Source organism: Pleurodeles waltl, chromosome 1_2 (assembly GCF_031143425.1).
Source record: "Pleurodeles waltl isolate 20211129_DDA chromosome 1_2, aPleWal1.hap1.20221129, whole genome shotgun sequence".
Lineage (NCBI taxonomy): Eukaryota > Metazoa > Chordata > Amphibia > Caudata > Salamandridae > Pleurodeles > Pleurodeles waltl.
In genome coordinates, this window is record NC_090437.1 from 1,330,243,405 (window position 1) to 1,330,269,639 (window position 26,235).

The 26,235-nt window shown below is 46.9% G+C and overlaps 1 protein-coding gene across 1 annotated transcript in view; it reads left to right on the forward strand.

The window, feature by feature from the left end:
• The window catches only part of LOC138257142 (vomeronasal type-2 receptor 26-like), a 157,957-nt gene that overhangs the window by 83,585 nt on the left and 48,137 nt on the right, over nt 1-26,235 (forward strand). The window contains exons 2-3 of the mRNA XM_069205888.1: nt 20,256-20,492; nt 22,375-22,498. Of these exons, the coding sequence (XP_069061989.1) occupies nt 20,256-20,492; nt 22,375-22,498 (361 nt within the window). The remainder of the gene's footprint in view (nt 1-20,255; nt 20,493-22,374; nt 22,499-26,235) is intronic.

Here is a 26,235-nt window from a genome sequence, read left to right on the forward strand (position 1 = left end):
CTGGTGGCGGTGCAAGTGGCGGTGCTGGCAGTGGTAGTGGTAGCCTCCAGGCCTTCACCTGCAGCCTTGGACGGCTGAAGTGCCATGGCTAGTGTTGTGTGCCCCTTCCTGCCCTTGGCAGATGGCGGAGCCTCCTTGCTTCTGTCAGCTGGTGTCTTTTTCTTGCCCTTGCTGGCTGGTGGTGCCTCCTTCCCCTTGCTGGCTTTTGTCCCCTTCTTGCTTTTGTTAGGTGACAGACCCTTCTTAGCCTTGGCAGGTGGTGGCGGCACACTGGCTGGGCTGATGGGTGCATCCTTGGAGCCTCTCACACCTGCAGTTCCTGCAGAAACCATGGTGGCCGTGGACTCGGTGGCTGAGGTGCCGGGCTGGGTTCCGGACACCCTGGCCCGAGGTGAAGGACGGGGGGAGGGGTAGGAATAGGTCAATAATGGCGAGGAAAAGCTTCTTAGGGACACTGGGGCAGGAAGACGGTGAAGGTTTGGGTGTGGAGGAAGAGGGAGAGGTTGAGGGAGGTGTCGGTCTTCTGTGTTTGGGTGCAGGAAAATGGGCTGGATGCTGTTGTGAGGTGGATGGCTGTTGGGTGTCTGTGTGCTTGCGTTTGTGTACTTTGGGAGGAGGGGTCACAGACACAGTGGGAGAGAACACAGAGGACGTGTGCATGGATGTGGGGGTGGTGACTGCCAGTGAGGGGCGTGTAGTGATAGGCGTGCTGGTAATGGAGGTAGTGGACAAGGATGTAGTGCATACAGGTGTGAGTGGAGACGCTACTGGCATGGGAGGTGGACAAGGAGGAGGGGGACACAGTAGAGGCAGTGGATGTTGGTGTGTCTGCATGTGGATGGTGCTTGTGTGAGTGCCTGTGAGATGAAGTGTGGTGCTTGTGTTTGCCTGAGCCAATGCTGTGTCTTGATTTGGGTGATTGCTGGTCTGAAGGTGTGCTTGGGATAGGCTGAGGTTGAGGGAATTGGGACTTGGTAGCGGAAGCTGGAGGGAGGAGGCTGGAGACAGGGACAATGGCAGCCATCAGTGAGTTGGCCAGAGCATGGAATGTTCTCTGTTCGGCCACCACGCCAGAGTAAATGCCCTCCAGGTATGCATTTCTTTGTTGCAAATGCCCTGCTACACCCTGGATGGCATTCAGTATGGTTGACTGCTGTAGGAGGCTGGCCTGGCTAATAGTGGGTACCTTGTGGTACTTACACCTTGTGCCAGGTCCAGTTATCCCTTATTAGTAGATCAGAGATGTTCTAGCAGCTTAGGCTGATAGAGGTAGCTGTAGCAGAGCAGCTTAGGCTGAACTAGGAGACATGCAAAGCTCCTACTATACCACTTATATCATATAGCACTATATCATAAGAAACACAATACTCAGAGTTACTAAAAATAAAGGTACTTTATTTTAGTGTCAATATGCCAAAAGTATCTCAGAGGATATACTCCCTTAGGAGGTAAGTAAAATACACAAAATATATACACAGACCAAAATCAGGTAAGTAATGCACTTAGAAAGTAGAGCAAACACTGTAGAACACAATAGAATGCAATAGGAGACAATAGGCCTAGGGGCAACACAAACCATATACTCCAAAAGTGGAATGCGAACCATGAATGGACCCCAGGCCTAGTGTAGTGTGTAGAGGGTCACTGGGAGTATAAGAAAACACTAAGGGTGTCCAAGATACCCCACCCCAAGACCATGAAAAGTAGGAGTAAAGTTACCCAACTACCCCAGAAAGACAGTAAAGTTGAGATAGGGGATTCTGCAAGAACAACAATTGACTTCAAAGCACTGAAGATGGATTCCTGGACCTGAAGACCTGTAAAGGAAGGGGACCAAGTCCAAAAGTCACAAAAGTGTCCAGGGGGGGCAGGAGCCCACTAAACCCCAGATGAAGGTGCAAAAGGGCTGCCTTCGGGTGGAAGAAGCCGAAGATTCTGCAACAATGGAAGGTGCCAGGAACTTCTCCTTTGGTCAGAAGATGTCCAACGAAGTGCTAGGGGATGCAGAGTTGTTTCTACGCAGAAGAACCGCAAACAAGCCTTGCTAGCTGCAAGAGTCGCGGTTGAGGATAAATGGTGCTGCCCGGGCCCAGGATGGACCAGGAGGTCGCCTCTTGGAAGAGGAGACAGAGGGGGCACCCAGCAGCACGGGGAGCCCACGTAGAAACAGGCAGCACCAGCAGAAGAACTTGAACAGGCGTTCAAGAAAGCTGAACACGACGGTCAACTCAGCAACACAAAAGAAGGTCCCACGAAGCCGGAGGTCAACTCAGCGAGTTGGGCAATGCAGGACGGAGTGCTGGGGACCTGGGCTAGGCTGTGCATGAAGGAATCCTTGCAAGGGTGCACAGAAGCCCTAGCAGGTAAGTAAACAGTTAGAAAAGTAGTGCAAACACTGTAGAATACAATAGGATGCAATAGGCCTAGGGGCAACACAAACCATATACAAAGAAAGTGGAATGCGAACCACTTAGGGACCCCAGGCCTATTATAGTGTATAGAGGGTCGCTGGGAGTGTAAGAAAACACTAAGGGTGTCTAAGATACCCCCACCCCCAGAACCTTAAAAGTAGGAGTAAAGTGCCCCTACTTTCCCAGAAACACACTAAAGTCGTGATAGGAGATTCTGCAAAGACCACAACAGACTGCAAACCACTGAAGACGGATTCCTGGACCTGAGTACCTGTAAAGGAAGGGGACCAAGTCCAAGAGTCACAAAAGTGTCCAAGGGGGGCAAGAGTCCAATAAACCCCGGATGAAGGTGCAAAATGGCAGCCTCCGGGTGGAAGAAGCTAAAGATTCTGCAACAACAGAAGGTGACAGGAACTTCTCCTTTGCACAAAAGATGTCCCACAGAATGCTGGAGGATGCAGAGTTGTTTCTTTGAAGAAAGACTGCAAACAATCCTTGCTAGCTGTAAAAGGTTGCGGTTGAAGAAAAAGGGTGCTGCCCGGGCCCAGGAAGGACCAGGAGGTCGCCACTTGGAAGTGGAGACAGAGGGGGCCCTCAGCAACACAGAGAGCTCATGCACAAGAAGGCAGCACCCGCAGAAGTACTTGAACACGGGTTTAAGAAAACTGACCACAACGGTCATCTCAACAGTACAAAAGAGGGTCCCACAAACCCGATGGTAAACACAGCGAGTTGAGCAATGCAGGACGGAGTGCTGGGGACCTGGGCTAGGCTGTGCACAAAGGATTCCTTGCAAAAGTGCACAGAAGCCCTAGCAGCTGCAGTTCACGCAGAACACAGGATTACTGTCTGGCGAGGGGAGGCAAGGACTTACCTCCTCCAAATTTGGAAAGATGGAGCCCCGGGGATGCATGGGTATGGCACCCCAATACCAGATTTGGCATGGGGGGACAATTCCATGATCTTAGACATGTTACATGGCCATATTCAGAGTTACCATTGTGAAGCTACATATAGGTATTGACCTATATGTAGTGCACGCATGTTATGGTGTCCCCGTTCTCACAAAGTCCAGGGAAATTGCCCTGAACTATGTGGAGGCACCTTGGCTAGGGCCAGGGTGTCCTCACACTTAGTAACTTTGCACCTAACCTTCACCAAGTGAGGGTTAGACATATAGGTGACTTATAAGTTAATTAAGTGCAGTGTAAAATGGCTGTGAAATAACGTGGACGTTATTTCACTCAGGCTGCAGTGGCAGTCCTGTGTAAGATTTGTCTGAGCTCCCTATGGGTGGCAAAAGAAGTTCTTCAGCCCATAGGGATCTCCTGGAACCCCATTACCCTGGGTACCTAGGTACCATATACTAGAGAATTATAAGGGTGTTCCAGTGTGCCAATTAGAATTGGTAAAAATGGTCACTAGTCTATAGTGACAATTTTAAAGGCAGAGAGAGCATAAGCACTGAGGTTCTGGTTAGCAGAGCCTCAGTGACACAGTTAGTCACTACACAGGGACACACATTCAGGCCACAAACTATGAGCACTGGGGTCCTGGCTAGCAGGATCACAGTGAAACAGGCAAAAAAAAACTGACATACAAGTAAAAATAGGGCTAACATGACAGCCAAGATGGTACTTTCCTACAATATGTCAAACAATTGACAGACTCCATAATTTAATTTGTTCAAAGGGTGTTTATTTAGGTGCTAATAAGTGGAGGGGGTATTGCAATGGGCTGGGTTGCTGAAGGAGGAGCTTCCAGGGTAGAGTCCAGTCTATTTGTATCACAGGTGCATTGTCCAAGGGGGCATAGGAAGGGGAGCAATGGCAGTTCAAGGTGGGCAGGATGACAAGAGTGGGACACAAGGGTGACAATCAGGAGAAAATTATTTCCTGCCAATGTTCTCTGGCATCTGCCTGGATCGCAGGGACCAGAGGTGGTTCTCCTTCTGCAGGGGGAGGGGTGCTGGTGGCCTGTTTTTCCTGTGGCGGGCCGCCTGTCCACTAGCGTCGTCGTAGGTGGAGGGCTGTTCTTCAGTGTGGCTAGTGTCAGGGGCCCGTTGGTGTGCCACTGCCTCCCTCATGGTGTTGGCCATGTCTGCCAGCACCCCTGCAATGGTGACCAGGGTGGTGTGGATGTCCCTCAGGTCCTCCCTGATCCCCAGGTAGTGTCTATCCTGCAGCCGCTGGGTCTCCTGCAACTTGGCCAGTATCTGGCCCATGCTCTCCTGGGAATAGTGGCATGCTCCAAGGATGTTGGTGAATGCCTCGTGGAGAGTAGCTTCCCTGGGCCTGTCCTCATCCTGTCGCACAGTAGTCCTGCCAGCTTCCCTGTTGTCCTGTGCCTCTGTCCCCTGAACCATGTGCCCACTGCCACTGACCCCAGGTCCCTAATCGTCCTGTGTTTGTGGTGTTGCCTGGGGTCCCTGTAGTGGTGGACATACTGCTGACTGACGTGTCCTAGGGACAGAAGGATGGGCCCGCTGGGTGGGGCTTTGGTGGTGTTTTTTGAGGGGGGAGGCTCTGTGGTGGGTTGGGACTGTGCCTGGGTAACCGACTGTCCAGGTGGGCCAGACTGATGGGCCAGGTTGGTCATCGTGATCCAGGCATGCAGAGCTGCTGTCATCACTGTGGACCTCTTCTGGTGGGGGGACTGGATGTGGTTGGCACCTCCTCTCCGGTGACGTTGAGTGGGGGTCCTGTGGGGATGTAAATGCAGTGTTATTGTTTCTGCGTGCGCCACCTTGTGCATTGGTATGTTTCACTCTATGGTTGTTATTAGTAAGGCAGCTTTGGCTTGTGTGAGTTGTGATTGGTTTGGCTAAGTGATTGTCACTAGTGTGCATGCTGTGGTGATGGGTGTCCATTCAGGTCTGTGATGGGGGTCCATGCATTGTTGTTGCATGCAGGGCTTGGTATTGGGATGGGTGGGTTGTGATGATGGGGTATATGTGAGGTGGTGGTTGTTGTTTGTGAGGGCATGCAGGTAGGGAGGGGGATAACGTAGTAATATTTGACTTACCAGAGTCCAGTCCTCCTGCTACTCCTGCCAGGCCCTCAGGTTGCATGATCGCCAAGACTTGCTCCTCCCATGTTGTTCGTTGTGGGGGAGGTGGTGGGGGTCCATCACCAGTCCTCTGTACAGCTAGTTGGTGTCTTGCTGCAATGGAACGTACCTTCCCCCGCAGGTCGTTCCACCTCTTCCTGATGTCATCCCTTGTTCTCGGGTGCTGTCATACGGCGTTGATCCTGTCCACAACTCTCCATCTTCCTTGCAATAGATGTCTGCTGCACCTGTGATCCGAATAGCTGTGGCTCTACCAGGATGATTTCCTCCACCATGACCCTTAGCTCCTCCTCTGAGAACCTGAGGTGTCTTTGTGGTGCCATGGATGTAGTGTGAGTGGTATGTGTGAGGGTGTGTGGGGTGATGTGTTGGGGTGTGTGCTGTGAGGTGCGTGGATGGTGTATGGGTGATGATGTTTTGTTGCTCAGATTCAGTGGGTGCTCCTGGCTTGTCTCTCTCTCAGTTGTCAAAATCTTTGGGTCATAAAGGGTTGTGGGTAGTGTGTGTGTGTGTTTTATAGTGGTGTGGGTGTGGTGTGTGTATGTGTGTCAGGTGTGTGTAGTTTGAATTGTCCAATGTGGTGTAGTTTTGTATGTGTGTGTGTATTTTGAGTGCGGCTGTGTGTACCGCCAAAGGTTTACCGCGGTTGAATGACCGCCGCAGTGATTCGTGGATCATGATGCAGTGGGCTTATTTCTGTTGGCGTAACGGTGTGGGTTTTGGTACCGCCGGTTTATCACTGATGTTTGGTCTGGCAGACTTGTGTGTGTGTCTGTATAGTGGTGGATTTCTATGTGTGGGTCCTAATACGGGTAGCGGTATACCGCCGCGGTCACGGTATGTTGGTGGCAATCAGCATGGCGGTAAGCAGTACCGCCAATGTTGTAACTGTCTCAAAGTCTTTTAGTTACTTCCAGTCATGTGACCCAACCCAGACTATAGGCACAAAAGGGCTAAGGGCATGCAAATGCCACCTTTCTCATAGTGACATTTTAAAAAGTGTGATATAAAACCTGACAAATAGGTTTTTTTCACCACAATTTCAAAGACACCAAACATGATAAGCTACCAATAGGAAATTACAGCTTATTAAATATAATAAGGAATTCCCAAAGTTACATTATAGAAGGGCTAGCTTCACAGTAGTGAAAATGTTATTTAGGAGTTCTTCACTGTCAAGACATGTGAAACTTAACAGTACATGTCCAACCTTTTAATTACAGATCACCCTGTCCTATGGACTGCTTTGGGCCTACCTTAGGGGTCACGTATATGTAATAAGCGGTGAATTTAAGCATTGGCAAAGGGGGATTTATGCTGAGCCAACATGGCAATTTAAAAGTGAAGAGGACAAAATGCGTTGGCTACAGGGAAGGGACAAATGATTTGACTTGAAAGGAGAATAAAAATAAAGAATACATTTTAAATGAACTACTGGAAGAGGTTTTTTTTGCTTCATGTGACTGGATATGGACTTTAATTATCTAATCTCCTATTGATGTTTTTGATGTAGGCAGTAAAGCCATGTTGAATTTTTCCAGTGACACTAAAAATATATATGTATGCTAATTGAGGGGTACAAATTGGTGCTAGGACAATGGATTTTAAGTTGATGTAAAGTATGAATGCAGTACACAAACAGTACAAAAATGAAGACACAACACAATAAAAATCCCAAACCAATTTAGTCAAATTGAGAATATTGTAATAAATTATTTGACACTCAAACCATCAAAATCCAATTAGTAGAACCGGAGTTATGAATTTGTAAAGTTTTAACTGTGAAATAGCACTTATAGGGATGACGTATATGTAATAAAAAGGAAGTTTGAGGCTTGTCAAGGGGTTTCAAATGTCAAGTCGACATGGCAGTGGGACGCTGCCTCCAGCTGCAATTGCAGGCCTGGAGCATGCTTTGAAATTCTACTTACTTGGGGGGCACAATAAGTCCTGCAGGCCCACTGGTAGCATTTAATTTAGAGGTTTGGGGTATATGGCACACCACTCTACAAGGGATTTCCATGTAAAATAAATATGCCATTCAGGTGTCTGCCAATCAAACAGTGTTTTAGGGGAGTGAGCACTTTGGTACTGGTTAGCAGTAGTAAATTGAACAGAGGAGGAGAAAGGCAAAAAGTTTGGGGTGACCCTGTAGAGAAGGCCATTTCCAGTACTTATTTAATACACGTGGCACTTTATCTAGACATTCTTCTCTAACATCAGTAGCCAAGAGTAATAATCCTTGATCCTTGGACACGCTATTCCTGAAAAACAAATCCTAACAAGCACTGGTAGTTGCAATAGGCTTTGATATTTTAAAAAAGCCCACAGTATGTACTCCAACCATATGCAATTGTGGAGAGAGCTGAGCACATGTAACCTAAAAGCTGTGCATAGTTTTTCATATTGCCTTATAGCTATTTGTTCTTAGTTGTTCAGAAACAACCTAATGGAAAATGCAGTCAAAATTGATAAAACAGAGGTGAGAGAATGCCCTACACTGGATGTTTTCAACCCTGCCTCTGAAGTTTGTCTGAACCTCTGTTGGTATCTCATACTGCACCCAAAGGAGAGTGTGATGCTTGTGAAAACATGGATCTATCATTCAGCTGAATTTCTCCCCAAAATATACTAAGATTACACTAATAGCATTTATTTGGGCTTTCCTCTATTGTGATTTTTTTGTCTGCAGCAGATCTGACATACCAGGGTATTTCTGATTTCTGAACATGGAATATACAAGCATCTCTTGTCAATCCGGCCCTTCCTTGAATGGCTTCGTGAGAGCCAACGTTGATGCAGAGGCATCTTCCATGAGGTTGGTACCTCATCTAGAGGAAAGCTGATGTTCACTATCCAAGGAGTCAGAGCCTAAGTAAATATAGTGAGTGTCAGGCATTAGTGCAGGGAAGGGAGATGAGTAGCACCCTCCTTGTACAACTGTTTCATTTTCAGCAAACAATCTTCAGTTTGGAAACCCTCTGCTTTAAATTCATATTTATGATAGAAAGTCTGTGATAGTGAATAGCAATGTTTCCTTGTGCTAGCCAAGAGATGATATAATTTCTGGACATACGTGAACAGGAGCTCTGGTAAATGGCTCACTCTTAGTGGGCCATTGTGTTAGGGCAGTACTCTTTCATTGAACAATAGCAACTCCAGACAAATGGCTGTCGTTGATAACTATTTTCCATGAGCCTAGTTTTGCATCCTGGGTAATCTGTATGTGACTTCAGGGTGTCAGATATTGTGGCTTCTCTGAGTGTTTAACAGATCCAGCTGCAATCCTTTGTTTCTGCTAAAGCATTGCCATACCAGGGTTTTATGGAGCTGGTCCTGTGGATTTTCTATTGCTTCAGGTGGAGAAGCTCAGGAGACAGGGCTACTGTCTCCACCAGAAAACCAGAGGAAAACCAGAGGATGGCAGAACTGAAAATAATGTTTTGCTCTAAGGAAAGAAACAACCATTTTCCAAGCTTCTCATAAGGGATCTGTTGCAGCACTGTCCTGATCTCAGAATCTGTAGGCTTTGCGGGAAAGTATGACACCACTTGTGATGTTTAATGAGGAGGCTTGCAAGTGATGCATTGCAATAGAGAAAAAGGTAAAAGAAATTTAAAGTATTAAAATATGTTAATGCACATTAAAGGTGCAATGGTGGCAAATGCTGCAGAGTCCACCATGCACCTCTGACTAAAAATGACCATGCCTCTAACATGACATAGTTGAAGAGGCCCAGGCAGTTCATTACTCAAAACATTATAAGTAAAGGAGATACCAGGCTTGATCCATCAAGCTAAAGTAACTGATGAAGGTCATAAACCTTAAGGAGTTTCACCAAAGGCCAGAAAGAGATTTTCACAATGGCAAAAAGAGGCCTTGAATTCCAGATAAAAGAAACAGTCAGAAAAGCATCATGCAAATATAGACTAATTCCTCAGACCATAGAGGTTTGGGTAAAAACAATAGATCCATCCCGGACTCCTTATGAAATTAAGTTATGGATAAATCCTGGACCTGTCCTAAGAATCATGTGCTAAAAAAAACGAATACAGCTATCCTGACAGACTACGCATGCCAATTACCCATGTTTCCTTGACTGTTTATGGCTATTATGGAAGAATTCTCTCAGGAGAAAAAAAGTAAGAAACATATTGTATGACAATCTTTCTGGATAGTTGTAAGGAAATGCCTCCTTGGCATGGTTGCCCCCTGACTTTTTGCCTTTTCTGATGCTATGTTTACAATTGAAAGTGTGCTGTGGCCTGCTAACCAGGCCCCAGCACCAGTGTTCTTTCCCTAACCTGTACTTTTGTATCCACAATTGGCAGACCCTGGCATCCAGATAAGTCCCTTGTAACTGGTACTTCTAGTACCAAGGGCCCTGATGCCAAGGAAGGTCTCTAAGGGCTGCAGCATGTCTTATGCCACCCTGGAGACCTCTCACTCAGCACAGACACACTGCTTGCCAGCTTGTGTGTGCTAGTGAGAACAAAACGAGTAAGTCGACATGGCACTCCCCTCAGGGTGCCATGCCAGCCTCTCACTGCCTATGCAAGTATAGGTCAGTCACCCCTCTAGCAGGCCTTACAGCCCTAAGGCAGGGTGCACTATACCATAGGTGAGGGTACCAGTGCATGAGCATGGTACCCCTACAGTGTCTAAACAAAACCTTAGACATTGTAAGTGCAGGGTAGCCATAAGAGTATATGGTCTGGGAGTTTGTCAAACACGAACTCCACAGCACCATAATGGCTACACTGAAAACTGGGAAGTTTGGTATCAAACTTCTCAGCACAATAAATGCACACTGATGCCAGTGTACATTTTATTGCAAAATACACCCCAGAGGGCACCTTAGAGGTGCCCCCTGAAACTTAACCGACTGTCTGTGTAGGCTGACTAGTTCCAGCAGCCTGCCACACTAGAGACATGTTGCTGGCCCCATGGGGAGAGTGCCTTTGTCACTCTGAGGCCAGTAACAAAGCCTGCACTGGGTGGAGATGCTAACACCTCCCCCAGGCAGGAGCTGTAACACCTGGCGGTGAGCCTCAAAGGCTCACCCCTTTGTCACAGCCCAGCAGGGCACTCCAGCTTAGTGGAGTTGCCCGCCCCCTCCGGCCACGGCCCCCACTTTTGGCGGCAAGGCTGGAGGGAACAAAGAAAGCAACAAGGAGGAGTCACTGGCCAGTCAGGACAGCCCCTAAGGTGTCCTGAGCTGAGGTGACTCTAACTTTTAGAAATCCTCCATCTTGCAGATGGAGGATTCCCCCAATAGGGTTAGGATTGTGACCCCCTCCCCTTGGGAGGGGGCACAAAGAGGGTGTACCCACTCTCAGGGCTAGTAGCCATTGGCTACTAACCCCCCAGACCTAAAACACGCCCTTAAATTTAGTATTTAAGGGCTACCCTGAACCCTAGAAAATTAGATTCCTGCAACTACAAGAAGACGGACTGCCTAGCTGAAAACCCCTGCAGAGGAAGACCAGAAGACAACAACTGCCTTGGCTCCAGAAACTCACCGGCCTGTCTCCTGCCTTCCAAAGAACTCTGCTCCAGCGACGCCTTCCAAAGGGACCAGCGACCTCTGAATCCTCTGAGGACTGCCCTGCTTCGACGACGACAAGAAACTCCCGAGGACAGCGGACCTGCTCCAAAAAGACTGCAACTTTGTTTCAAGAAGCAGCTTTAAAGAACCCTGCAACTCCCCGCAAGAAGCGTGAGACCTGCAACACTGCACCCGGCGACCCCGACTCGGCTGGTGGAGAACCAACACCTCAGGGAGGACCCCCGGACTACTCTACGACTGTGAGTACCAAAACCTGTCCCCCCTGAGCCCCCACAGCGCCGCCTGCAGAGGGAATCCCGAGGCTTCCCCTGACCGCGACTCTCTGAAACCTAAGTCCCGACGCCTGGAAAAGACCCTGCACCCGCAGCCCCCAGGACCTGAAGGACCGGACTTTCACTGCAGAAGTGACCCCCAGGAGTCCCTCTCCCTTGCCCAAGTGGAGGTTTCCCCGAGGAAGCCCCCCCTTGCCTGCCTGCAGCGCTGAAGAGATCCCTTGATCTCTCATTGACTAACATTGCGAACCCGACGCTTGTTCTAACACTGCACCCGGCCGCCCCCGCGCCGCTGAGGGTGAAATTTCTGTGTGGGCTTGTGTCCCCCCCGGTGCCCTACAAAACCCCCCTGGTCTGCCCTCCGAAGACGCGGGTACTTACCTGCAAGCAGACCGGAACCGGGGCACCCCCTTCTCTCCATTATAGCCTATGCGTTTTGGGCACCACTTTGAACTCTGCACCTGACCGGCCCTGAGCTGCTGGTGTGGTGACTTTGGGGTTGCTCTGAACCCCCAACGGTGGGCTACCTTGGACCAAGAACTGAACCCTGTAAGTGTCTTACTTACCTGGTAAAACTAACCAAAACTTACCTCCCCCAGGAACTGTGAAAATTGCACTGTGTCCACTTTTGAAATAGCTATTTGTGAATAACTTGAAAAGTATACATGCAATTGAAATGATTCAAAGTTCCTAATGTACTTACCTGCAATACCTTTCAAACAAGTATTACATGTTAAATTTGAACCTGCGGTTCTTAAAATAAACTAAGAAAAGATATTTTTCTATAACAAAACCTATTGGCTGGACTTGTCTCTGAGTGTGTGTACCTCATTTATTGTCTATGTGTATGTACAACAAATGCTTAACACTACTCCTTGGATAAGCCTACTGCTCGACCACACTACCACAAAATAGAGCATTAGTATTATCTCTTTTTACCACTATTTTACCTCTAAGGGGAACCCTTGGACTCTGTGCATGCTATTCCTTACTTTGAAATAGCACATACAGAGCCAACTTCCTACATTGGTGGATCAGCGGTGGGGTACAAGACTTTGCATTTGCTGGACTACTCAGCCAATACCTGATCACACGACAAATTCCAAAATTGTCATTAGAAATTGATTTTTGCAATTTGAAAAGTTTTCTAAATTCTTTAAAGACCTGCTAGGGCCTTGTGTTAGATCCTGTTTAGCATTTCTTTTAGAGTTTAAAAGTTTGTAAAAGTTTGAAATTAGATTCTAGAACCAGTTTTAGATTCTTAAAAAGTATTCCAACTTTTAGAAGCAAAATGTCTAGCACAGATGTGACTGTGGTGGAACTCGACACCACACCTTACCTCCATCTACAGATGAGAGAGCTAAGGTCACTCTGTAAACTAAAGAAAATAGCAATGGGCCCCAAACCTACCAAAATACAGCTCCATGAGCTTTTGGCAGAGTTTGAAAAGGCCAACCCCTCTGAGGGTGGCAACTCAGAGGATGAAGATAGTGACTTGGAGGGAAATTCCCCCCCTCCAGTCCTACTTAGGGAGAGCAGGGCTACTCAAGCCCTGACTCCACAAATAATAGTCAGAGATGCTGGTTCCCTCACAGGAGGGACCAACAACTCTGAAATCACTGAGGATAACTCCAGTGAAGAGGACATCCAGTTAGCCAGGATGGCCAAAAGATTGGCTTTGGAAAGACAGATCCTAGCCATAGAGAGGGAAAGACAAGAGATGGGCCTAGGACCCATCAATGGTGGCAGCAACATAAATAGGGTCAGAGATTCTCCTGACATGTTGAAAATCCCTAAAGGGATTGTAACTAAATATGAAGATGGTGATGACATCACCAAATGGTTCACAGCTTTTGAGAGGGCTTGTGTAACCAGAAAAGTGAACAGATCTCACTGGGGTGCTCTCCTTTGGGAAATGTTCACAGGAAAGTGTAGGGATAGACTCCTCACACTCTCTGGAAAAGATGCAGAATCTTATGACCTCATGAAGGGTACCCTGATTGAGGGCTTTGGATTCTCCACTGAGGAGTATAGGATTAGATTCAGGGGGGCTCAAAAATCCTCGAGCCAGACCTGGGTTGACTTTGTAGACTACTCAGTAAAAACACTAGATGGTTGGATTCAAGGCAGTGGTGTAAGTAATTATGATGGGCTGTACAATTTATTTGTGAAAGAACACCTGTTAAGTAATTGTTTCAATGATAAACTGCATCAGCATCTGGTAGACCTAGGACCAATTTCTCCCCAAGAATTGGGAAAGAAGGCGGACCATTGGGTCAAGACTAGGGTGTCCAAAACTTCCACAGGGGGTGACCAAAAGAAAGGGGTCACAAAACCTCCCCAGGGGAAAGGTGGTGAGACAGCCAAAAATAAAAATAGTAAAGAGTCTTCTACAGGCCCCCAAAAACCTGCACAGGAGGGTGGGCCCAGAACCTCTTCACAAAACAATCCTGGGTACAAGGGTAAAAACTTTGTTCCCAAAAAGGCCTGGTGTCGAAACTGTAGTCAGTCTGGACACCAAACTGGAGACAAGGCCTGTCCCAAGAAAAGTTCCACTCCAAACTCCAATCCAGGTAACACTGGAATGGCTAGTCTCCAAGTGGGATCAACAGTGTGCCCAGAGCAAATCAGGGTCCACATTGAAGCTACTCTAGTCTCTGAGGGTGGGGTGGATTTAGCCACACTAGCTGCCTGGCCTCCTAACATGCAAAAATACAGGCAGCAGCTCTTTATTAATGGGACAAGTGTAGAGGGCCTGAGGGATACAGGTGCCAGTGTCACCATGGTGACAGAGAAACTGGTTTCCCCTGGCCAATACCTGACTGGAAAAACGTATACAGTCACCAACGCTGACAATCAGACTAAAGCACATCCCATGGCAATGGTAACTTTAGAATGGGGAGGGGTCAATGGCCTGAAACAGGTGGTGGTCTCCTCAAACATCCCAGTAGACTGTCTGCTTGGAAATGACCTGGAGTCCTCAGCATGGGCTGAGGTAGAACTAAAAACCCATGCAGCCATGCTGGGTATCCCTGAACTGGTGTGTGTAAAAACAAGAGCACAATGCAAGGCACAGGGTGAAAAAGTAGAGCTGGAGTCTGGAAAAATGGCCCAGCCTACCAAGAGAAAAGGAAAGGCAGTTGGGAAACCAACTGCAACACAGTCAGAAAAAGAGAACCTCTCTTCTCAGGAAGAAGTTCTGCCCTCTGAGGGAACTGAGCCTTTGGAACTTGAACCTTATCAGGTTGAGCTCTTAGGCCCAGGGGGACCCTCAAGGGAGGAGCTGTGTAAGGGACAAGAAACCTGTCCCTCTCTTGAAGGCCTTAGGCAGCAAGCTGCTGAAGAGTCCAAGGGCAAGAAAAATGGAACACATAGGGTCTATTGGGAAGATGGACTCCTGTACACTGAGGCCAGAGACCCCAAACCTGGTGCCACTAGGAGAGTGGTAGTGCCTCAGTCGTTCAGAGAGTTTATTCTGACCTTAGCCCATGATATTCCCCTTGCTGGGCATTTGGGACAAACCAAGACGTGGGAGAGGTTAGTCAACCACTTCTACTGGCCCAATATGTCCCAGAAGGTTAAGGAGTTTTGCCTCTCCTGCCCCACCTGTCAATCCAGTGGTAAGACAGGTGGGCACCCAAAGGCCCCCCTCATTCCACTTCCAGTGGTGGGGGTCCCCTTTGAAAGAGTGGGTGTGGACATAGTTGGTCCACTGGAACCTCCCACCGCCTCAGGAAATATGTACATCCTAGTAGTAGTGGATCATGCTACTAGGTATCCTGAAGCTATTCCCCTTAGGTCGACTACTGCCCCTGCAGTAGCCAAGGCCCTCATTGGTATCTTTACCAGAGTGGGTTTCCCTAAGGAGGTGGTGTCTGACAGAGGTACCAACTTCATGTCAGCATACCTAAAACACATGTGGAATGAGTGTGGAGTGACTTACAAATTCACTACACCATACCATCCACAAACTAATGGCTTAGTTGAGAGATCAAAAAAGACATTAAAAGGCATGATCATGGGGCTCCCAGAAAAACTCAAAAGGAGATGGGATGTCCTCTTGCCATGTCTGCTTTTTGCTTACAGAGAGGTGCCACAGAAGGGAGTAGGATTCTCACCCTTTGAACTTCTGTTTGGACACCCTGTAAGGGGACCACTTGCTCTTGTTAAAGAAGGCTGGGAGAGACCTCTTCATGAGCCTAAACAAGACATAGTGGACTATGTACTTGGCCTTCGCTCTAGAATGGCAGAGTACATGGAAAAGGCAACCAAAAACCTTGAGGCCAGCCAACAGCTCCAGAGGTTTTGGTATGACCAAAAGGCTGCAATGGTTGAGTTCCAACCAGGGCAGAAAGTCTGGGTTCTGGAGCCTGTGGCTCCCAGGGCACTTCAGGACAAATGGAGTGGCCCTTACCCAGTACTGGAAAGGAAGAGTCAGGTCACCTACCTGGTGGACCTGGGCACAAGCAGGAGCCCCAAGAGGGTGATCCATGTGAACCGCCTTAAGCTCTTCCATGACAGGGCTGATGTAAATCTGTTGATGGTAACAGATGAGGATCAGGAGGCAGAGAGTGAACCTCTCCCTGATCTTCTGTCATCAGACCCAAAAGATGGCTCAGTAGATGGAGTGATCTACTCAGACACCCTCTCTGGCCAACAGCAAGCTGATTGTAGGAGAGTCCTACAACAGTTTCCTGAACTCTTCTCCTTAACCCCTGGTCAGACACACCTGTGTACCCATGATGTGGACACAGGAGACAGCATGCCTGTCAAGAACAAAATCTTTAGACAGTCTGACCATGTTAAGGAAAGCATTAAGGTGGAAGTCCACAAGATGCTGGAATTGGGAGTAATTGAGCGCTCTGACAGCCCCTGGGCTAGCCCAGTGGTCTTAGTCCCCAAACCTCACACCAAAGATGGAAAGAAAGAGATGAGGTTTTGTGTGGACTACAGAGGGCTCAATTCTGTCACCAAGACAGATGCTCATCCAATTCCTAGAGCTGATGAGCTCATAGATAAATTAGGTGCTGCCAAATTCTTAAGTACCTTTGACTTGACAGCAGGGTACTGGCAAATAAAAATGGCACCTGGAGCAAAAGAGAAAACAGCATTCTCCACACCTGATGGGCATTATCAGTTTACTGTTATGCCCTTTGGTTTAAAGAATGCCCCTGCCACCTTCCAAAGGTTGGTGAATCAAGTCCTTGCTGGCTTGGAGTCCTTTAGCACAGCTTATCTTGATGATATTGCTGTCTTTAGCTCCACCTGGCAGGATCACCTGTTCCACCTGAAGAAGGTTTTGAAGGCTCTGCAATCTGCAGGCCTCTCTATCAAGGCATCCAAATGCCAGATAGGGCAGGGAACTGTGGTTTACTTGGGCCACCTTGTAGGTGGAGGCCAAGTTCAGCCACTCCAACCCAAGATCCAGACTATTCTGGACTGGGTAGCTCCAAAAACCCAGACTCAAGTCAGGGCATTCCTTGGCTTGACTGGGTATTACAGGAGGTTTGTGAAGGGATATGGATCCATTGTGACAGCCCTCACTGAACTCACCTCCAAGAAAATGCCCAAGAAAGTGAACTGGACTGTGGAATGCCAACAGGCCTTTGACACCCTGAAACAAGCAATGTGCTCAGCACCAGTTCTAAAAGCTCCAGATTATTCTAAGCAGTTCATTGTGCAGACAGATGCCTCTGAACATGGGATAGGGGCAGTTTTGTCCCAAACAAATGATGATGGCCTTGACCAGCCTGTTGCTTTCATTAGCAGGAGGTTACTCCCCAGGGAGCAGCGTTGGAGTGCCATTGAGAGGGAGGCCTTTGCTGTGGTTTGGTCCCTGAAGAAGCTGAGACCATACCTCTTTGGGACTCACTTCCTAGTTCAAACTGACCACAGACCTCTCAAATGGCTGATGCAAATGAAAGGTGAAAATCCTAAACTGTTGAGGTGGTCCATCTCCCTACAGGGAATGGATTTTATAGTGGAACACAGACCTGGGACTGCCCATGCCAATGCAGATGGCCTTTCCAGGTTCTTCCACTTAGAAAATGAAGACTCTCTTGGGAAAGGTTAGTCTCATCCTCTTTCGTTTGGGGGGGGTTGTGTAAGGAAATGCCTCCTTGGCATGGTTGCCCCCTGACTTTTTGCCTTTTCTGATGCTATGTTTACAATTGAAAGTGTGCTGTGGCCTGCTAACCAGGCCCCAGCACCAGTGTTCTTTCCCTAACCTGTACTTTTGTATCCACAATTGGCAGACCCTGGCATCCAGATAAGTCCCTTGTAACTGGTACTTCTAGTACCAAGGGCCCTGATGCCAAGGAAGGTCTCTAAGGGCTGCAGCATGTCTTATGCCACCCTGGAGACCTCTCACTCAGCACAGACACACTGCTTGCCAGCTTGTGTGTGCTAGTGAGAACAAAACGAGTAAGTCGACATGGCACTCCCCTCAGGGTGCCATGCCAGCCTCTCACTGCCTATGCAAGTATAGGTCAGTCACCCCTCTAGCAGGCCTTACAGCCCTAAGGCAGGGTGCACTATACCATAGGTGAGGGTACCAGTGCATGAGCATGGTACCCCTACAGTGTCTAAACAAAACCTTAGACATTGTAAGTGCAGGGTAGCCATAAGAGTATATGGTCTGGGAGTTTGTCAAACACGAACTCCACAGCACCATAATGGCTACACTGAAAACTGGGAAGTTTGGTATCAAACTTCTCAGCACAATAAATGCACACTGATGCCAGTGTACATTTTATTGCAAAATACACCCCAGAGGGCACCTTAGAGGTGCCCCCTGAAACTTAACCGACTGTCTGTGTAGGCTGACTAGTTCCAGCAGCCTGCCACACTAGAGACATGTTGCTGGCCCCATGGGGAGAGTGCCTTTGTCACTCTGAGGCCAGTAACAAAGCCTGCACTGGGTGGAGATGCTAACACCTCCCCCAGGCAGGAGCTGTAACACCTGGCGGTGAGCCTCAAAGGCTCACCCCTTTGTCACAGCCCAGCAGGGCACTCCAGCTTAGTGGAGTTGCCCGCCCCCTCCGGCCACGGCCCCCACTTTTGGCGGCAAGGCTGGAGGGAACAAAGAAAGCAACAAGGAGGAGTCACTGGCCAGTCAGGACAGCCCCTAAGGTGTCCTGAGCTGAGGTGACTCTAACTTTTAGAAATCCTCCATCTTGCAGATGGAGGATTCCCCCAATAGGGTTAGGATTGTGACCCCCTCCCCTTGGGAGGGGGCACAAAGAGGGTGTACCCACTCTCAGGGCTAGTAGCCATTGGCTACTAACCCCCCAGACCTAAAACACGCCCTTAAATTTAGTATTTAAGGGCTACCCTGAACCCTAGAAAATTAGATTCCTGCAACTACAAGAAGACGGACTGCCTAGCTGAAAACCCCTGCAGAGGAAGACCAGAAGACAACAACTGCCTTGGCTCCAGAAACTCACCGGCCTGTCTCCTGCCTTCCAAAGAACTCTGCTCCAGCGACGCCTTCCAAAGGGACCAGCGACCTCTGAATCCTCTGAGGACTGCCCTGCTTCGACGACGACAAGAAACTCCCGAGGACAGCGGACCTGCTCCAAAAAGACTGCAACTTTGTTTCAAGAAGCAGCTTTAAAGAACCCTGCAACTCCCCGCAAGAAGCGTGAGACTTGCAACACTGCACCCGGCGACCCCGACTCGGCTGGTGGAGAACCAACACCTCAGGGAGGACCCCCGGACTACTCTACGACTGTGAGTACCAAAACCTGTCCCCCCTGAGCCCCCACAGCGCCGCCTGCAGAGGGAATCCCGAGGCTTCCCCTGACCGCGACTCTCTGAAACCTAAGTCCCGACGCCTGGAAAAGACCCTGCACCCGCAGCCCCCAGGACCTGAAGGACCGGACTTTCACTGCAGAAGTGACCCCCAGGAGTCCCTCTCCCTTGCCCAAGTGGAGGTTTCCCCGAGGAAGCCCCCCCTTGCCTGCCTGCAGCGCTGAAGAGATCCCTTGATCTCTCATTGACTAACATTGCGAACCCGACGCTTGTTCTAACACTGCACCCGGCCGCCCCCGTGCCGCTGAGGGTGAAATTTCTGTGTGGGCTTGTGTCCCCCCCGGTGCCCTACAAAACCCCCCTGGTCTGCCCTCCAAAGACGCGGGTACTTACCTGCAAGCAGACCGGAACCGGGGCACCCCCTTCTCTCCATTATAGCCTATGCGTTTTGGGCACCACTTTGAACTCTGCACCTGACCGGCCCTGAGCTGCTGGTGTGGTGACTTTGGGGTTGCTCTGAACCCCCAACGGTGGGCTACCTTGGACCAAGAACTGAACCCTGTAAGTGTCTTACTTACCTGGTAAAACTAACCAAAACTTACCTCCCCCAGGAACTGTGAAAATTGCACTGTGTCCACTTTTGAAATAGCTATTTGTGAATAACTTGAAAAGTATACATGCAATTGAAATGATTCAAAGTTCCTAATGTACTTACCTGCAATACCTTTCAAACAAGATATTACATGTTAAATTTGAACCTGTGGTTCTTAAAATAAACTAAGAAAATATATTTTTCTATAACAAAACCTATTGGCTGGACTTGTCTCTGAGTGTGTGTACCTCATTTATTGTCTATGTGTATGTACAACAAATGCTTAACACTACTCCTTGGATAAGCCTACTGCTCGACCACACTACCACAAAATAGAGCATTAGTATTATCTCTTTTTACCACTATTTTACCTCTAAGGGGAACCCTTGGACTCTGTGCATGCTATTCCTTACTTTGAAATAGCACATACAGAGCCAACTTCCTACAATAGTGTAAAGATTTGATAGCTTATGGTTGGTGTTTTACTTTTGTGACATTTATAATAACAATGCATGCACTTTGTAAAGATTATGTAGCTCTAGTGATACATTTAACATTATGTTCATTGCTTTTAATCTGTATTTTAATAGCTGAACAGATTCCTTCAGGAGATTCATTTTAAGACACCTTCTGGAGTTGACTTTGAATTTGATGAGACCGGTGATGCACCGGCTCGGTATGATATACTAAACTGGGTTTTCTTTCCTAATGGAAGCACCCGGGAAATCCAAGTTGGCACTTTTGACCCCTTGGCTCCAAATGGTCATCAACTTTTCATCAACAAAAGCTCGATCATCTGGGACTCTCTGGGGTTCGATCTTAATCAGGTCAGTTTGAAAAGGTAGCATTCTACATACCTGACCAAGACATAACATGTGTAAAATAGTTGCCTTGTTTCAAGAAATCTACTTTCTCAGGACAGCCCATAGTTTACCTACTAATTGAATATTGCCTTCAAAATACTTTAGGCTAAAGTTCTAGATGTTTTATGATGTGTATGTTATATTATGAGTCCTTAGAAGAAGCTCCCAGGGGTGGGTTTAAACTCTTCATACACTTTGGCAGATTTTGTACTGTCTTTTTTTCAGAAGTTATACTACAATTTATCAGCAAAAAATCTAGTGCACCCAGCAAGTATATCACACCAGTATTATAGGTGATGGACTCAGCTCTAAATCAACAGTAATCCTACCGTTGCTACATCTACCACCTGTTTTGGCAGATGGTCCTTTGCCAGACTCCTTGAGCTCTAATGGCTGTAGCCTTAATTAATGTCTAGATCAAATGTTGTAATGTTTTTTATTATGGACTTCCCCAGTTGGAGCTACTGCAACTACCAAGGTGATGGAAGAAAGTATTCAATTAATCTCAGCCATTAGCAATCTCATGAGATGCATTCCAGTGCATCATTTTTCACCTGTTCTCTGGCCACAGACCAGACAGTGTCTGTGTGCTGTATAAGATGGTTAGGACCAGAAATGGACCCCATGCTCACCCAGACAGATGTCTGCAGCTAAAACTAAATAAAGAGGCCTAAGTAGGCCCAAACTGACCTGGGTTGCTTGTGTTTCTGTGTGTTAGAGACCTGGCAGTTTGGGATGGATGCTTTTTAATGGAGTCAGTCCAGCCTGATTTGCACATGACTAGACTTTGTCTACAGCAGTATCAAGGTTTGAAAAGATGAACTGCAAGGGGACCAGTGACTGAGAATAATTTAAACATTTCTTCTATCAGCTTAGTCTTTGTTACCCTGAGGTTTTTAACAAAGTGTTTGCCACAAGGAGTGGATGAAGAGTGATTTTGAGTTTAACTAAGCCTTCTGGCTAAAACTGTGAGGATAACTCTCTGGAAAACACATTGATGCAACAGGAATATTTTTGGTTTTGGTTTCGATATTCGTATGTATGTACACTGGCTCACACTGAAAACTAATTCTAAAAAAAGCTGCATTTTAAGTGTAATAAAAACAAACTTTTTAAATCCTTTTTCATTTCTGACCTTAAAGTATTAAATAGTTAATGTATGTTTATAATTATTATTTCAACCTTATATAGCATTTGAGAAATGTTTTTTTTTTTATCTTAATTGAAATGTATCCCATCTACTGTCTGGGGAAATTTGTCTTTTGTCTGGAGTGCATTTTCATGATTCATCTCTGTATACCGCTAATAGAGGTGTGACTTGCTAAGTAATGGGAGACATGGGTACATCATCTCCAAGGACGGTCAAGAGCACCAGAAAGAGAGCTTTGAACTACCTCTGGCTTAGCATGAATGAAGAGCGTGTGCAGTCCTGCCACGGGACACCTGATTCTAAGCAAAATAGAGCAACAGTCGCAGCACAATAAAGTGATGTTATGAACAGGTTCCTTAATAGATATGACCCTCTGCTGAGCCACACCTTAAATTGTGTTTGTCCCCCACCACAGCCAGGCCTGTGTATGCTTGAGTGTAAGCTTCTCCACAGTGACAGAATTTTAATTCTCAAAGTCAGTCTGCGTCTAATGCACAGCAATAACACCAGAAGATAGCCTCCATTAGCAGCCTGGCAGTCTAAACTGTGGGTTCCCTTCATCGTTTCCAGGTTTCAGTAACAAATGTCTGCAGGTTCCACAAACATATTTGCCTCTTCTAAATTGTTGTAGCCTTTAACAGTTCTCTCAGTAACTCCTTAACACTGATCTTTCGTCCTCATCCCTTTTCTTCACAGACCCCCTCCTCTGTCTGTAGTGAGAGCTGCCCCCCTGGGTACCGGAAGGCTCCCATAGAAGGGAAGCCCATCTGCTGCTTTGACTGTGTGCCTTGTGCAGAGGGAGAGTTTTCAAACTCCACTGGTGAGTGAAGACTTTATTGTCTGTGAACCATTAACAGGAACAAGTGCATTAAGTATAGGGGAGAATCGTCCAGAAGAAATGCCTCCAGAATAAGTATTCATGTTATCTGCCCGGTGGTTGAGTGTTTGTGTGAGTTCTGACCCACAACAGCAGTTCATAACGTGGGGCTTTCAGACCCCTGGGGTCTGTGAGGCTTACTCATGGAGTCCTCCACTGTCTATAAAATTACATAATATCAGTAGGTTAATCAAGTATATACACATAAACAAGTACAATGGAAAACTGAGAATTCTAAAGTGTTCCGTATATATGAAGAAATTTAAAATTGGAAGTTAAAAATTAAGTAGGTAACCTTAGATCGATTTATGAAAGCTGTACAACAAACAACAATTAGAAAGGATAAGTAGCCACAAAAAAGAGAGCATTCATTAGAAGCAAAAACAGCAAAGTGATATCCTAGAGTCTAGCATAGTCCTTTAAAAATAACAAAAAAGCCAGAAATGAGGACTTCAAGGCCAGATGAAGGTGAAATAATATTAAAATAGTGGGAGTTCTGGAGTCCTCCACCTCTGGAAACATGGAGTCCGTTGTGGAACAGTTTCCGATAGACTTACCTGATTGTGATATTTTCTCAACTTCATTTGAGGAGGAGTGGATGCTGCATCCATGGCCTGAGTCCAACTGCAGAATCACAGCCTGAACCGATTATTACCAGGGTGCTCCATAACAGACTCTGTGACATTGCTTTACATAAAGACTCCACACCAGATTAGAAAAATAGAGAATATTTTTCTGAGTAAAACAAGGCAGACTGACAAACATCCATCCAGTGGAAGTCGAGATATGATTTTTCAAAGACTAAATGTGAAAACAGTGCTTAGAATTCACTAGCAGTCAGAAAGTTACTTGAGGCTGCGAGGGACCGGTGCAAATCCAAAATCCAGGCTGAACGCGATCGAGGGTAGGTCGGCCACAAAACCCACACGGGCCCACTGAAACAATACTTTTGGTGCAGTGATACAGAGATGCGAGGGCATGATGCCTTGATAGTTTTCACGCAGTCAGGTGAGTGCGTCATCAACAGGCTCCATTGAGGTAAATGCAATGTGCCATCTTCAGGCTGAAACTCTGCTGTCATTGGGTAGCCACAGCGTTGTCGTCCAAGAAGCAATGTGGCAATTTGTCTGCTGCACATGGGGCTTCTGATGCCCAGAGCTTGGAGGGGGCACCGCAGGAAAGGGTAAGACTCACAGAAGGCAGAGTACAGCAGCACCAGGAGAGTTTGGGGCAGTCTTTGATGGCCCTGAGACTGAAGAAGAACCGGGGGTAAACCAGCAGGATCACTGGTGGGAAGGTAGAGTCCTTCCAGCACGGTCAGAGAGCAGCAATAGGCAGCAGGGCAACAAGCAGAAGAGCAGTCTTTCCAGGTAAGCAGCCCAGTTGAGTCCTCTGAGTAGTACAGCAGTCCTTCTAACAGAGGGTCAGTTCCAGGTCAAGATGTGTCTGAGTTGGTGGGGTCAGAGACCCAGGACATATACCCAAATGTGCCTTTGAAGTGGGGGGTACTTCAGAGAGTGGTTTTGAAGTGCACCAGTACCCTTTCAGCACAGCCCTGTCTGCCGGGGGGGGGGGGGGAGTTATCAGTCCTGTGTGTGAGGTCAGGCTACTACCCTTTGAAGTGTAAGTATGAGCCCCTCCACCCATCTGGCCCACGAAGACCTATCAATATGCAGATTAATGCAGATGCAGTTGAGTGTCCTATGATTATGGCTGTCTGGATGGAATGCACGGGGGGCTGTCACCCAGCACAGACCAGACGTGGATTGGAGACAAGCTGAAAGGTACATAGAGCCATAAGAGCAGATAAATGCCTACTTTCTAAAGGTGCCATTTCTAAAATAGTAATGTTAAAAGTGACTTTACCTTTAAAGAGGATTTATCATTACTATTCCTAAGATATGAAACACGAGGTAGCCACTCCTTCCTGATCAGGAATTACAATTTAAAAGTATTTTAAGAAATTCCCAATGCTGGCCATGAGATGAGCAGACTTCCCAATAGTGAAAAACAACTTTGGGAGTTTTACACTATCAGGACATGTAAAATTTAAAAGTATATGTCCTGTCTTTTAAATAAACTGTACCCTGTCCTGTGGTTCACATAGGGCCTAACGTAGGCGTGACATATGTAATAAAAGGGCAGTTGAAGGCTTACCGAAGGGTATTAATGGATAAAATAAAAATGCCAATTGGTTATGAACCAATGTTACCATGTATGGGGGAGGGAGCATAAGCACTTTAGCACTGGATAGCAGCGGCAAAGTGTGCAGAGTCCCAAACAAGCAAAAACAAGAACAGAAAATGGCAGGAAGAAAGTTGGGGGAAGATTACCCTAGGGCTGTCAGTTCTAACAGTTCTCAGTATCATTTTATAGCTTGTTTTGACCCACATAGACAAAAGATGGCCTCTTGCCTTTATTGCACATACAAATGATATAGAATATTTGTAATGTATTTGGCAGACTCTTACTTCATATGTTGCTTGGACGTATACTTGGGCTTACTGTAGTGACAAAGCACCTGTGAAATTTATGCTGTATTCTTTGCTATAAGAGCTGCTGTGTAAATGCGTATTGAAACAGATTATATTTTCTTTGGGTTATGTAGTTTAGGCAGAATTTTAAAATACTTTGAGAGTACTGCTCCCTGTTTAGACGTGGCCACCACTACCTTTGCATGGGTATTGGGCTTGAAATGCTCTACCCCATGTCTGCACTGCTACACATTCTCTATATGAGTGGTCTGTGTTTGCTTGAATGGATGAGCAAGAATTGTATTTTACTGTTAGCTGGGTTTACAGTGTGGGAGGAGGATGGCTAGATCTAAGGGAAATTGTTGGAAGAGAGAGATGTGGTCTTATGATAGTAAGGGCTGAACTACTGAGAAAAATACTAGATTGGGAAATTGTGCATGAGACAGGTCATGTGAGGTTAGTAAATCCAAGCGTAAACTATTGACTTGGGAAATTAAAAAGAACTGCAGTGTTTTAGCCTATTTAGAAAGGCATTTGTGGCACTTACACAGACAATGCACCTCTCCACCAGTCCCCTAGCATATGGTTAGAGGCACAAGAGTCATCTCCTCTTTAAGCTCTCCTGCTAGAGTGGTGCTACCCTGGGCCAGAAAGGGGGGCATTGTGTGGGTGGTGAACACCTTTCTTGCTCAAGATGGTGTATATGTGATGGTACTGTGTGAGTCTGATGGGAGATTGACCCTTATTTCCACTTAAAGCCCTAATTATGACAACCCACAATTTTTGGTGACCTTCAATTTCTAATGCATTACATTAATTGTGTCTTGCACTCTGAATTCAATAGATCTACTGATCCTCCAAGGAAACCATTAGCAACAGTGCATGTACTAAATTAACCATTAGCAACAGTGCATGTACTAAATTAGATAATCAACCAAGATCAACTATTAGACCTATCAAGGCATTGAAAATCTACAGTTAAAGTATTTATCTTTAATATCATGGTGCTTGTAGTGCACTCTTGCATTGACTATGTCCTGACGTCTAAAGATGTCGTGAGTCTGGCTTGCAATTACTATCACCATTCCCCTGTGCTAGTATAATTAAAAATCTGGAAAAATGTCCCCACTGCTTCTAATGAAAATTTCCTTCAGAGTCCTTGCTAGACATTGTATGTCTGTCAAAATTAGTCATAGTTATCATCTA